The 14,687-nt window shown below is 39.7% G+C and overlaps 1 protein-coding gene across 3 annotated transcripts in view; it reads left to right on the top strand.

Moving 5' to 3' along the window:
* Positions 1-14,687, top strand: part of USP22 (ubiquitin specific peptidase 22) — a 108,257-nt gene that overhangs the window by 18,069 nt on the left and 75,501 nt on the right. For 2 of the 3 annotated variants that reach the window (XM_035132102.2, XM_035132101.2), the window contains exon 2: positions 12,595-12,727. In XM_035132102.2, the coding sequence (XP_034987993.1) occupies positions 12,595-12,727 (133 nt within the window). Of the gene's footprint in view, positions 1-12,594; positions 12,728-14,572; positions 14,646-14,687 lie in introns of those variants that run through there. The other variant, XM_035132103.2, reaches the window with a different exon arrangement.

Genomic DNA, 14,687 nt, shown 5'->3' with positions numbered 1-14,687 from the left:
CATTGTAACAATGTATTCCTGCCTCTTTCTGAGCACCTTAAATGTTGACTTGCAGCCACAGCAAAATGGTTTATCTGTGGTAACAAGCTATTGAGGCAAAGTAACAATGGTATTTCCAGAATAAATATGGCACATATGTTAAATGAGTTAGTGCTCCTCTGTGAGTATCTTGACTGACCTTTTTTTTTTGGAGGGGGACATATATATAGATGAATGTCCAGTGAATAGTAGAAGGGGAGACCTGCACCACCACAATCACATACACATATTGGGGCACATGCAGTTCTTTCCCACCTTCCTTTTTTTGAGGATGGTTTGTTCAAATGAGCCACATGTTAATTTGTATGCAGGACGGGCATGCTGCTCTACTACACACATAAAGTCACTGCTCAGGCTCTGCTGTCATTCTTCCTTGCTGGCTATGGACTGCCTTCATCTTATTCGCCCAATGACTTGGCCTTGTTCTACCCTAGTTGAACAAGAACTGGCTCTGACAGCTGCTTTGTTGGGTCCCATCCCCCTGCCCCCCTTTAAAGACTAGTAGCTTCATTTTCTAGAAACATGCCACCCTTCCCAGTCCATCCCTGAAAAGCATTTTTCAAGGGAAAATGTCAGACAGCAATGCAGATTTCTCACTTTCTTTGTGGACTAAATAGCAGGTGCCTTTACAGAAGGACTGCAGGCAGCTATTTTCTGCAGAATGTTGTTTTGAAAAGGAGTGGAGGAACCTTCTATTTTAAAAGTTTATTCTATTGTATAGAATAATTTATGACAGTATACTACTATTTGTACTCTTATGTATCCCAGGATTTATTTATTGGCCAGCTGTTTTGGGTTTGGTTTTTTAAAGACTTTATTATGAAGTTTAAATAACAATCCAGTAAGGAATATAGTAAAACAAAAAACAAAAAACATTAACTGCAGAACTTGCCCATAAAAAGCATGTGGTTGTCAAGGATTTCTGTTGAGATAGTTGCAAAAGTCAACTGGCTTGGATTCCAGTTAGGAATCAACATTAAGGTTTTAATTTCAGCTGCCAAGATAAAGTGTTTTTTTTTAAGCAAACACCTTGAAAAAATTCTGCTTATTTAGTGAGTGGTGCCTTTCCTATGTCAGGTAGCCATGATGAAGGTGAGAGTTTAGGTTTTGGGACTTCAGGGTGTAGCGTTAAATCAGCTTCCCCTTTTCACTCCTAGGTGAGTGAATATTACCGTATTTTAGGGATCTATTAACAACTTATTCAGATGATAAATTGCATCCAAGAAGCAAGCGAAATAATATTGGATGCCTATATTGACACGACACACTTAGGAACAGTAACTATCCCATTTCTGATAGTAATACACTTGGCTCAGTTGCCTTGCCATGGTCCTCATCTTCGTCCCCTCCACATGTCTCATAGGCAGATTAGGGTGATTGCATTAATGTAGCCAAATCTGGCCTTCAGGTGCTGATTCCTAGGGGGAAAGTGTACTTTGTGTACAGTAGTTGGAATACAGAATCTACTAACCCATAAAGCTTACTGGGTAAGCTCAAGGCAGTTGTCATGTCTGAGTTTTAACTGCTACATAGGGTGGCTTTGAGAATAAAATGAAATAACCCATAGGTAATCTGCCCTGAGCTCCTTAGAGAACAGGTGAGATATAATACTATCTGAATCAGTGGGCCCAAGCATATATGCAAAGTATTAGAAACAGCAAAAGTGTTTCTAAATAGCCTCTTTATAAGTTAGCTTCAAGTGAGAAATCTCCAGCTGAGGCAGTCAGACCCTTTCACTTCTCGGAGAAAATAGTGCATGAATTAAAGTTTCTGGACATGGCCTCTCTTTCTTTGATCACCTTCTCAAAATTCACAATTCTTTCAGGGGAAATATCACATGTTTCTGATGCAGAAGGGTGAGGGTCTGAGGGTTAGATTGAAATAGCAGTATGTGTTTAGGGCTTCCAGGAATATCTTCTCCAAGAAGACTTATCAGGTCAACATCTGCTTAGCTTCAGCACTTCTGCAAAATCAGATGACCTTGGACCATTCACTAGGTCCTGCTGGATTTAAATATATTATGAAAAAGAAACTTGAAGAATCTTACTATTTCATTTGCATAGGGTCAAAACATGATGCATTCCATAATGAGACACACACACGACTTTCTGATGTAAAAAAAAGTGCTATTGCTTTCATCGACCACTTTGACTGAAATGCGGCTTGTTTTGACACAGAGAATTAACAGTCGTGCTCCCTGAAACTGCTTCAAAAGAGTCCTTAACTACTGTTCAAATGGTGGAAAACGTTAAGTGTGCCCTCTGCATTTTCTTGCTCTCTCTCCTTCTACCCTTTTGCATCTAATAAGCTGTATGTTCATTTCTGAAGATGACTTGGCTTTTGCTTCCATCAGTGCAGTGTAGTGTTGAACTGCATTTTCCTAGTGTGAGTAGCATTAATCCTACTGTTCACCAATGAAAAGCAGTGTTTTGTAAGTAGACTGCATAATGTTTGAAATTAGATGCTGGCTTTTGTGGTCTTGGATGCTGAACAGATTTTAGAAGATCTGTGCATTGTATTAAATGTTCATGTGGTGGTAGTGGTTGCTTTTTAAATGTACTGTCTTTGAAATAGTTCAGTATATTAGGAATGTGGGCAAGCATCTTTGTACATATGTATGTGTATAGTATTTTTTTAAAAAGTCAAATCTTAATTGCTGTAGAAACACATTTGCTGGGAATTTTTCTTAGCCATTAATCCCAGCAGGCAGTTTGTGAGTTTGTATATTTGTTTTCAGTTAACTAAGCAATGCTTTGGCATTTAATGCAAAGTGTCCATAAATGAAAACACTATAATTTACTAATTTCTGGGGGTGGCATTATGTAATTACTGTCTAGTAGATAGGAAAATGTGGAGATAATACCAGCAGGGTATGAAGTGATGCTAAACATAAAATATTTAACCTTTTGTTGTTTTGGCTAGTTTTTGCCAGAGTTTTAATTTTTCTCATGGAAACTCCATAAGAACCCCACTTAGTGCAGAACTTCTAACAATAAATGCATTAAATGAAGCTGCTGATAGTGTCTTTAGTCTCCCAAACTCATTTGTCTCATATATTTAAATATTTCACATCTTGCAGGCTTTCCTAAAAAATATTTTTAAAGGATTACGTATTCGTATTGCATTGTCCAGGGTACCAATGAGTGAGTGGCATGTATCTTATATGACTGTAGGTCCATCCTGGAAACACTCATTCTCTAATGTACTGATCAGCTGATGAATGGAGGGTTCAGTCCTGTTTTTTGGAGTCTGCTTTGCCAGGGCATTCCCCACAGGAAACATGCTGGCAAAGCAGCATGTAGCAGAATTGGATCCTTCTCATCAACTGATGTCAACTGATTGACGTGTGGGTGTGATTTGGCGGAAATAGTATTGTAGGTCCAATTAGTCCCTTGGTGAGCCAAGATTGGCTAGAGATTCCAAACCCCTGTGCTAAGCTAAACTAGGTCTTAGCTCAGTGCAGAACAGCAGCAGAATTACTAGGAGGAGCAAAGTGGCTACAGTCTCTCCTGGAGTACACAAAATGTTTTGATTTAGCATGACATAAGAACCAGACCACTGGTAAGAATTGTGCATAATTTGATAACTTTAAGGACTGGAAAATTGGGAGATGATTAACTCCTAGACCAGTCTACTAAACTATATGCTGCATAAATAAATAATGTGGAGGATCTGTATTGCAGTGATCTTTCCTGCTAGCAGAATTGCAGTGACTCTGATGTGGTCTTATACTTGAGTTTAACCTAAATCACACAGGGCATTTTTTTAGAAAAAAGAAACTGACTCTGAGGGAGTTAACATTTCCCCCTTTTTTCTGACTTTCCCTCATGTTGCATAAATAAATCATATTGTAGAGGATCTATATTGTAGCTATCTTCGCTGCTAGCAGAAATGAAGTGACTTTGATGTGGACTAATTAAGTTCACATTTTCTGTGGACAGCTTGCAGTGCTAAAAACAAAACAGAAGGGAACTGAGGTCTACAGTTGCCTACATAAGAACCATTGAGTTGCTAAAGCTTTGATCTACATTTCCATTAAGTTTCTTTTTCTGAAAAGATTGTGCTTAAGAGTATTTTCAGCTTCATTAACTACAAAGCCTGTAATTTGGGACCCCCTCCAAACCATTGGCAAAATTTTGCAATAGTTTTTCAGCCCCCCCCCCCGATACTCAGAGAGTCATAGGCAGGCACCCCCAACCTTCAGCCCTCCAGATGTTTTGGACTACAATTCCCATCATCCTTACCACTGGTCCTGTTAGCTAGGAATCATGGAAGTGGTAGGCCAAAACATCTGGAGGGCCGCAAGCTGGGGATGCCTGGTCATAGGTATCACTGAAAAACCTGAGTTACTCCAAACTGGTGCCAAAGTTTTTCAATCATTTTGCATTTTGAACCCCTTGTTTTGCAGCACCCCACAAAAAGTCCAGTAATGCATCAAACTGGGGGTTCTAGTTAATGCCACTGTAGTTAACAACACTCAGATTCTCACACTGTCTGATTCACTGAAAACGGGTACCAAAGTTTTGCAATCATTTTGCAGCACCCCGAAAACTGAACCACTCTCTGTGTGGCCTTTCTGGTCTTTTCAAATCCAATGTTGTCCAATTGTCTCCAAAACTTTTGTGTTTTTTAGGCATCCTTGCACACTCCCATCATCTCCTTTTAAAATAATGTCTTGAAATGTGTTATCATGTGTGATAAGATGTTGGATTCAACTTGGAAAGGCAAGAAAAACCCCTGTGTGAATGCAGCTGTAGCAAATTCAAATTCCTGGCCATTCAGTCAGAGATCTTAAAATAATAAAACCTCAGAAATACAAGATCTTAAATTCAGAACAATCTCAGGATGGCACAGGACTCCAGTTAGCCTAAGAAGAATATCACCAAAATGACTGTTTATAGTTGTTTGTTGTAAAATCTGTTAATATTTAAAACTCAATACATATGCGTATATATGTATACACATACAAAAAAGTAGGCTCTGGCCAACAAAACTTTTATGTCATAATAAAAACAGTTTTTACAGTCCCACAGCCTCTTTGTTGTTGTTTATTCATGGAGATTCTACAGTGGAACAGGAAGGGAGGTGCAATCTCCCCACCTCCGCCGCACATCCATGCCCCCCTCCTGGTGCCAGTTCCACTGGGTGTCCTCCTCAGCCCTTGGCCTCTGTGGCCAGCCACCATCACCGCTGCACACACTGGCTCCCAGAAGGCAGGGAGTCGAGACAGGCCATGCAGCAGTCCTGAGCAATTTCCAGGGTGAGTGTCCCTTTCATTCTTCCCCACGTTCCCTCCCTATTAAAGTGCGGTATTCCCCACTTTACACAATTTCACTTATGTGTTTGGGGGCCCAGAATGCAATCTCCACATACGGCGGCAGCGTGGGGGGGGGATGCCTGTATCTCTTCCTCTGCATATTGGGGAGCACTGCAACACATGGTGCTTTCACTGGAAACAATGCAAAACTTTGGGACTGGTTTGGAGTGAATCGGACAATGTCAGGTTTTTGGGTGATACCCAAACCACGGGGGTCATAGTTATCAATTCCTAAGTTTGCGGGACACTGGAAAATGGGGGGGGGGGTTTTCACACTGCAAAACAATTGGAAAACTTTGGCACCAGTTTGGGGGGTTCCAAATTTTGGGGTTTATAGTTAATGAAGCTAGTGTTTTTCATCAGAGTATCAGGGCAGGTTACCCCAGACATACATTCCTTTCTCTCTCCACCCCCCTCAAATCCCTGGGAAGAATTTCATTCACTGTGTGTTCCTACCGTGCAAATAACATCTTAGCTTCATGGGCAGCATTGAATAAGACAACCCCGCACAATGTCAGGTAGGCAGGGCTGCTGAGCTGGGCTGCTGAGCTTGCCTGCTGCATTACTTCTCAAGTCACGTGTCCCTGAAGATTAGATCAATGCATTACCTAATAGAATGTTTAAAAACATTTTCACGATTTGCTGACACAGGGGAATGAATGTGGTAAAGTAATAGATTTTTATACTCTATCTTAGAACACACTACTGCGGTATTGGCAATCATCTTGTTCTCATGTGAAATTGGCTACTGCAGTGGTGCATTGCAGAAAACGGGGAAATCAGCATTCTGAAATATAAGTAGGGGTGTGTGTGTATGTATGATTGTATACCGGTATATGTATTCCTGAAAAGAGAGAGATTTCCAATTTCTCATCTTCTCTTAGCTTTTAAAGAAAGAAGTTTCCTCATACAGAGATGCAGCTGTTCAGCCATTATTTAGACATATGCTCACACATTGCCAAGGGTTCTTTATCCTAGAGGAGTTGGTTTATTCTTTTTCTCATAGTTTTTATTAGTAAATAAAATAAAGCCAAAAACTCTTAAGAAACGCTCATAATTTTAAAGCTGGTTAAAAACAGCATAAGGTTGAACATTATTATAAAACATTACAGTACGAAAAATCTCCCCCCTCATAATCAGACTGGTTTATATTACGAATTGGTTTATTGAGCCATTACACTAGATAACTTTTTTGTGGAAATTTGAGCCTTTGAAGATGACTGATTGCTCTTCTAAAGTAAACTTGCTATATTTGTGTTGATGAAACCCAATGTAAGGAAATTTATTTATGAAAAATTATAATGTTTAATATAATGAAATATTTAAAAACTGTAAGCGTACAACAATAATAGGCAGCAATTTCCTAAAAACTAAAATAAAACAAAAGTATAACAAACAAAACTAAGCAATGTACAAAACATAATTAAAAATTAAATGGTAGAGTCCAAGAAAGCTTTGGTAAACATAAGTTTCCATTTCTTTATTTTACCCCATTCTGTGCCTTTGTGCTAGAAGTTTGGTTACATTTAGTGTTGAGAACCTAGATATGAAATGTATTTTCTTCATATGTCTTCTGTATTTTGGTACTTTTTTTTTAGTATAGCTTATTGCTGTAGAACTGAAATTCAACATGAAATGGGAGAGCTAATCATTGCAACTGTAGAAAACCTTCAGTCTACTTTCACTATCTTCTCCATGCAGCAAAGACTTTGTCAGCTTTGTTCCTGTCAAGGAAAGTGTCGATTTCTTCTAGTGGGATACACTGGAATCTTATATCTGGCTGTTCACTGTAGGATAATACCCTTAGGTTTATGTGAATATTTTTTATTATTATTTAAGAGCCCTGGATTTTCTAACCCTTTAATTCACATTAGTGATACTTCCTGTATTCTGCACTCTAAAAAATCAATCAAAATTTCTACACTAAATTCTAGTATAAATTATGCAATCAAATTGAACCCATATTGCTGGAAATCTGAGAACCTTTCATGATATAAAGCCGTGAAAAACAAACTTGGTTCCTTGCCCTCCCATTAGGTGGTATTCTCAGGAAGGCTGGTGAATTCTTCATTCAGATTCTGTAAATTTTCCTATACATTCACAGAATTGCAGAATCTGGGTAGACCTGAGTATGGCAAAGTGTATTGCCCAGTATTGTCTTTCTGTTATTTCTCCCCATTATTTCCCTGATATTCTTGTGTTTATATTTATGTAAGAGTCCTACATGTGGAGATTATATACTGTAGTAGCATCACATATAACCTAAATCCCAGCAGAAAAAATAAGACATAATGACAGAGCTATCAGAAGCCCTCATGACTTTCTTATTAGGTGTTTTATCTACTAACCATTTACTTTCCCATCCTCCTTTCAATTAATACGTTGTATTTGGAAAGTAGCTTTAAGTTTAGTAAGGTACGTTAAGTATTGTTGGAATTTTAAAAATTGATTTTTAATTATTGTGAATTTGCTTTGAGATGCTTCATAGGATGTATTCATAAATGAAATAAATAATAATCATTCAAAATTTCAGGCTGCTATCCTAAGTACACTTATGAGTAAGTCCCATTCAGTCACTGGGCTTATTTCCAAAAAGATATGCATAGGATTGCTTTGCATGTCATTTTGTTGTGGGTTAGATTACAGTTCAGTTGTACCCCTTCATAACATGGGCCAGAAGAATTCGGTTATATGGTGAAAGTTTATTCCTTTGCCTGAGATCATCTTCCAAGGCCTTCCTTCATGGGCACCCCTCCTCAAGAGGTTCAGACGGTGGTAACACGAGAATGGGTCTTCTCTGCAGTGGCTCCCCGTTTATGGAATGCTCTCCCCAGTGAAGTTTGCCTGGCACCTTCATTATACACCTTTAGGTGCCATGCAAAAACGTTCCTTTTTAACCAGACCTTTTATTAGGTATTTTGTGGTTTTATATATTGATTTTATTCTTTGAACCACCCTGAGACCCCCCCGGGTATAGGGAGGTATATAAATTCAAACAACAACAACAACTTTCTTCTACCCAATTTCCTTAAAGGAGCTTTGGTTAACCAAGGAAATTCACATGACACTTAAAGTGAGGTCTGACAAGCACTGGCTGCAATGTTGTACCAGGGCATCTAGTTGGCATATTTAAATTTCCCAGACAATGTTATTGATCATACGCTATCCTCTTAGATCAGGGTGGGGGAACTTCAGGCCCAGTGGCCAGATGCAGCCCTCCTAACTTCTGTTCAGCTCCTGAAACACTTCCCCAGGCTACACCCTCTTCCAAGGCTACACTACCTCCTTCTGCTCTGCACTTTCCTCCATTGCTTTTGCCAGGCTGAGATGCTGCTGCTTCCTTGCCTGGATGGAGGGTGAAGAGATGTGGGTTGGTGTGTATAGAAACCTCTCATTTCCACAAGTCTGAAATGATCTCTGTTGTACAAAGGTAAGAAACATGTTTGTTGCTATGCCCACTTTTGTATCTCACCCACTCACTTTGCATCTGACCCTGCCCATCCCTGGCATGTGGCCCTTGGAAAGTTGCCCATGTGGTAATGTGGCCCTCTTTTTGGAAAAGGTCCCCCACCCCTACTCTTGATGGTTAAACCAGTAAACAACATTGCTATTTGTCAACAGCTAGAAAAATTAATACACTGGTACCTCTACTTACGAATATTTCTACTTACGAACGGAGCTCCGTCCACCATCTTGGATGCGGTTTAGATAGGATTTTTTTCTACTTACAAATTTTTAGATAGGGTTGCTTTGACTTACGAATTTTTTTCTCCCAATGCATTTCTATGGGATTCGACTTGCAATTTTTTTTCGACTTACAAATGTGCGTTCGGAACGCATTAAATTTGTAAGTAGAGGTACCACTGTATCTCAGTTCCAAGTGCTATATTACAGGCTTGCATAATTTCTTTAAACTTTTAGTTTTGTGAGTTGCAATGCTGAATGTCATAAATAGCAGCCGTCTATATTTTTAACACTCCCGGCTAATGATTCATAAACCACCTTGATGTTGCCCTGTTCTGTCTTTTCCCAAACTTTCTTGAGCTTTTGAAAAAGTCATGATTTGAAAAAGAATTGCATCATTAGAACTACACCTAGTTGTTAAGCCTGTTTACCCAGGAACTATTATCAGTAGGACTCCTAGCTTAAACTTGTTTAGGATTACAGAATACAACTGAGTTCAGTGTCTCTCTAGTAATAAATCATTGTAAGTCTTGCAGTATTTAGTATCAGAAGAGCTTTTTCTTTGATTAGTGCCCTTTTGGGTGTTCGGTAACAAAACACACATGAAAGGGCTTCTGAGAATATGCTGCCTACTTGCCTCTTAGCTGCAGTCAGTGGTTGACTGGAGAACTACCTCCATGGGGATGCAATCTCTGCATCTGTGTCTTCTTGAAAGGATGCTGAGTAGCTGAGTCAGGGACAAAGTCAACACATATATTGACATGGGGGGGGGGCTAGCATTCAAGTGATATCCATAAGTGCCAAGTGACTGAAGAGGAGTTCTTGCTTCACTAGGTGTTATTCCTTCCCTCTCTTCCCCCCGGAATAATTTTGGCAGTTAAATATTTGTTACAATATTTTTGTGTTTTTATTTTGCATATATATTGTGATCCTTGGATGAAGGGCAGTATAGAAATTTGAATGAAAACAACAGCAACATTTGTTTAGTACTTGCTTGCAAGCTTGAGAGTTTGCTTTTTTATATATGTGAGGTCAGAATGGCTATTGTCTCTCTACCAGTATGTTGGCCTCTTACTTGCCATTGACTAGTCTGCTGTGATGTCATAGAATGTTCTCAAACATTCTAATGTGAGTGGGCATTCTAATTCTTGGGCATTCTCAATATGGAAATGGTTTATTGTCCACTGAGAAATCTCAGCTTAGTAACATTTCTTTAGAATAAGCCCAACTTCTTCCTTCTTCCTGCCTATACCTACCTAGCCCACCCTCCTTGGGAGTACCTTTTCCTGTCCTTATGCTTCTCACATGGTTTTTTTTTTTACTTTTGAAGTCTGCCAGGAACAAAATGATGTCACTTTCTGCTAGTCATTTCGAGTGCCTGTAAGAAAGTACTGTAGCTTCTTTTCTGTTACCTCATTGTGTTGTGTACAAACAAATTAGAAACCAAATTGTCAAGAGTTGTTGACATAGTGCCTTTCATCAGAGAGATTGCTCATATTTTAGCCCTTTGAACCCAAGAATTACAACTTTGTATTGATGCATTATGAAATTTGCAACTTTTTGTTGTAAGTGGATTTGTTTTCACCTTTCAGCTTGGATGTGATGCTTAAGTCAAAGTTGGACTTAAAGTGTTTTATCCAGCTAAGTTCTTCTCTGGGTAGACTCATTGGAATTAACAAGACATTACTAACTTAGGTCCGTTAGTTGAAATGAGCCTGCATTGAATAGTACTTGGTTGGCTACAACCCAGAGTGCTTAAATGGTTAGCCTCCTACCTGAATTTAATACCTAACCATTTTCTAAAGTCTGTGTGTCTAGACCAGCATGCAATTTTAAATTGGTACCTTCTGACTTCTGTACAAATCTTGGTAAATGGAATGAGGACAAAAGGGTTTTTGGTAGACTTAGAATAATAAGTACAAACAAAACAAAACCCAGTTCCCAATATTTTAAAGTATCCAGCAGGTAAAACTCAGAGGAAAGAGATGCAGATTGGAACTCTCACACTTCTCTGGGGCAAAGTAAACAGACTGACACAGCTGAGGAGATTAATCCTGAATCGAGTGCTGGGATCAGAAGAAACAGAAAGCATATCTAACCTCCACTGCAGTGATTTTTTATATATGTACAGTGGTGCCTCGCTAGACGAATTTAATTCATTCCACGGGTCTTTTCTTATAACGAAAAATTCGTCTAGCGAATCCCATAGGAATGCATTGAATTTTTTTGTAATTTTTTTGCCCATAGGAACGCATTAATTGAATTTCAATGCATTCCTACGGGAAACCGCGATTCGCTAGACGAATTTTTCATAAAACGAATTCATCTAGCGAGGCAACCTCCGCTCGAAAAATCCTTTCGTTAAGCGGAAATTTCGTTAAGCAGGGCATTCGTTAAGCGAGGCAGCACTGTACCCCTTTCTTTTCTCAGTAGGAATGAATGGTCATCATTCATGAATGGACTAAAATAAAAATGATAGTTGGGGATGGAGTTGCAGTGGGGGTTAAAACAATTCAACATCCCTGACAGCAGGTGGCCAGGCCTTCAGTGGCAAACTGTGTGTGTAATATATGTTTGTTATGCATGTGAATACATCCTTCATCCCCATCATACATATAAGAGACATTTTGCTAGTCTAAAATGTGTTGTGGTACTGCACAGTGGTGGGAACTCTCTCCTTATATTATCAAAAAAAGTCTTTCCTGTCTTTTCTTACATCTTTATAATAAGAGTTCAGTGCATCAAAGAGTATTTCTCCAGCAACTTAGCTGCATAAATAAACAAATAAGCAAGTTATTCCTCTGATGAGTTTTATCTGCTTAGCTATCCATTTTAGCAGTTTGCAAATCTTAATTGACTAAAGACATCTGACTGGCTAGCAGAAGGTTAACAGGATGTTGTACCACTTTCTAGTAATCTCTAGCTGTTCTGATATAAGGGACGCAGGTGGTGTTGTGGTCTAAACCACAAGGCCTAGGGCTTGCTGATCAGAAGGTCGGCGGTTCGAATCCCGCGATAGGGTGAGTTCCTGTTGTTTTGTTCCTGCTCCTTCCAACCTAGCAGTTCGAAAGCATGTCAAAGTGCAAGTAGATAAATAGGTACCGCTCCGGTGGGAAGGTAAACGACGTTTATGTGCGCTGCTCTGCTTTGCCAGAAGTGGCTTAGTCATGCTGACCACGTGACCAAGAAATTGTCTGTGGACAAACGCCGGCTCCCTCGGCCTATAGAGCAAGATGAGCGCGCAACCCTTTTTACCTTTACCTTTTTAGCTGTTCTGATAGGTACCGTTTTGGATTGTATCTGTGCCATAATAAATAGGGATGGACCAACAGATGTATGGGTTTGTCAATGAGTTTCATTAGTGGGAAAACATGCATAATAGCTGCCTGCATATCCCTTTTGGATGGAGAATTCAGTTCTAGCTATCAGTCTGGCTCATTTTAATACTGGAGAGTAGAAACATATGTTAGTACTTACAAACCTAATCAGAGAGTGGATGAACTTACACAATAAAGTATTTGCTATTTGTAATGAATATCATCTTTGTATTTCAGGCAAAGTCGTGCATCTGTCATATGTGTGGTGCCCATCTGAACAGACTTCATTCTTGCCTGTACTGTGTTTTCTTTGGCTGTTTTACAAAGAAACACATCCACGAGCACGCAAAGGCAAAGCGACACAACTTAGGTAAGCAATCTTTTTAGACTCCTGCAATAGCATTGCTTGTTTACTAATGTTTGTTTACTAATGATTTTTACAGTGTGGAAAATACTACATTTAGCTCAGAACCCAGACAACTTGACTCTTCTGGTTATAGAGGATATTTCATATAGAGGTTTTTCTGGCTGATATGACTAGTGCCTCTTTCGAAGCCCTGACCAACCTCTGGAACACCCGAATGGCTCGGGCTATTTACACAATCACTCCTAAGCACCCTCTCCCACTTCATGGAGCCCATTTGGCCCCCTGGTATGCTCCAGAGCTTAGGGCGAGGAAACAAGCTGGGAGACAGCTTGAATGCAAGTGGAGGAAAGATCCGAATGAATGCAACTGAACTCTGTTAAGTGCTCATTATCGAGCCTACCTAGTGGCAGTGAAGGCAGGAAAAAGGCATACTTTGCTGCCTCCATTGCATCCTCATTATGTTGTCTGGCAGAGCTTTTCTGGGTTGTATGGAGCCTTTTACAGGCTGGCCCAAAGGAGGTGGAAGAACCAGCTGTATCTCTCTGTGACTTGTTTGCAATGCATTTTGAGGATAAAATTGCTTGCATCCACCAAGAACTTTACTGTGCTGTTATAGCAGATGAATCTCATGGGGTGCCCAGAGTACAGTCTAGTCCTGTTGTGTTGGATGAGTTTCAGTTGATAAGGCTCGAGGATGTGGACAAGGTGCTTGGATCGGTCAGGGCGACCACTTGTGCTGTAGATCCTTGCCCCACTTGGCTGATAAAAACCACCAGGGAGGGAACAGCTAGCTGGACCAGGGAGGTGATCAATGCCTCTTTACAAGAGGGGGCGACCCCTGCCTGTTTAAAAGAGGCAGTGGTAAAACCACTCCTTGATAAACCTTCCCTGGATTTGGAAAACCTAACTAACTACCAGTAACTAGCCAGTTGCTAATCTCGCTTTCTTGAGCAAAGTTCTGCAGCGAGTGGTTGCAGACCAGATCCAGGTGCTTTTGGAAGAAACCGAGTTTCTGGAACCATTTCAATTGGGGTTTAGGCCCAGTTTTGGCACAGAAACTGCTTTGGTCGCCCTGTATGATGACCTCTGCCTAGAGAGAGACAAGGGAAACGTGTCCCTGTTAATTCTTCTCAACCTCTCAGCAGCTTTTATACCCTCGACCATGGTATCCTGCTGGAGCGACTGTCAGAACTAGGGGTGGGTAGCACCACTTTGCAGTGGTTCCAATCCTACTTGGATGGTCATTTCCAGAGGGTGTTGCTTAGGGAATGCTCAACAACAACAACAACAACAACCCACTCCTTTTTTCTGGTAACTTACAGTCTGAAGTTACCCTATAATTATGGCCTTGATTAATTGAGAGTAGGTAGCTAAAAATAAATAAGTCACAAACACACACACAGTGCATAACTAACTGCTTTCTAGTTAGTGGAAAGGAGAGTGGTATTTATGTTTTCCATTTTATTATGATGCAAAGCTCATTTGTAATCATGAAAGATGTTGGTGTACCTGAGTGTTACAGTTACAAAGCTGATCTCTTGATTTTAACAGAAAATGTCAAACACTTAATTCCATTGGATCTTGATATCTTTTAAATTTTATAATTTCCTGCCTAAAATCAAATGGTCTTTGGTGGTTTATCCTGGAAAACCTTCATTTTTTAAAATGCTTAAATCCCTTTTATTTATAAATAAGGAAACATGTTCTCAGTTCACCTAGCAGGACTTCTAGTTAGGCCTGCATTAATGTATGAGCTCTATAATTGTGACTTGGATAGACAACCTCCTTGAAGGTGTTTTTGAGTGTTTTTAAAAATGAATTTTGATTGTCATGTATTTACTTCGTTAGTTAAAAACTTTCCATCTACTGCCTCACCTTCCCAGACTTGTCAGATGCTCAGCCTGGTAGGATTCAGCAAACAGTATGTCATATTATCTTATCCATGTCTATGCAAATGCCCTAT

Source organism: Zootoca vivipara, chromosome 14, assembly GCF_963506605.1.
Source record: "Zootoca vivipara chromosome 14, rZooViv1.1, whole genome shotgun sequence".
Classification (NCBI taxonomy): Eukaryota; Metazoa; Chordata; class Lepidosauria; order Squamata; family Lacertidae; genus Zootoca; species Zootoca vivipara.
Note: the sequence above shows the minus strand (reverse complement) of the source record. Positions and strands in the feature narration are given on the sequence as shown.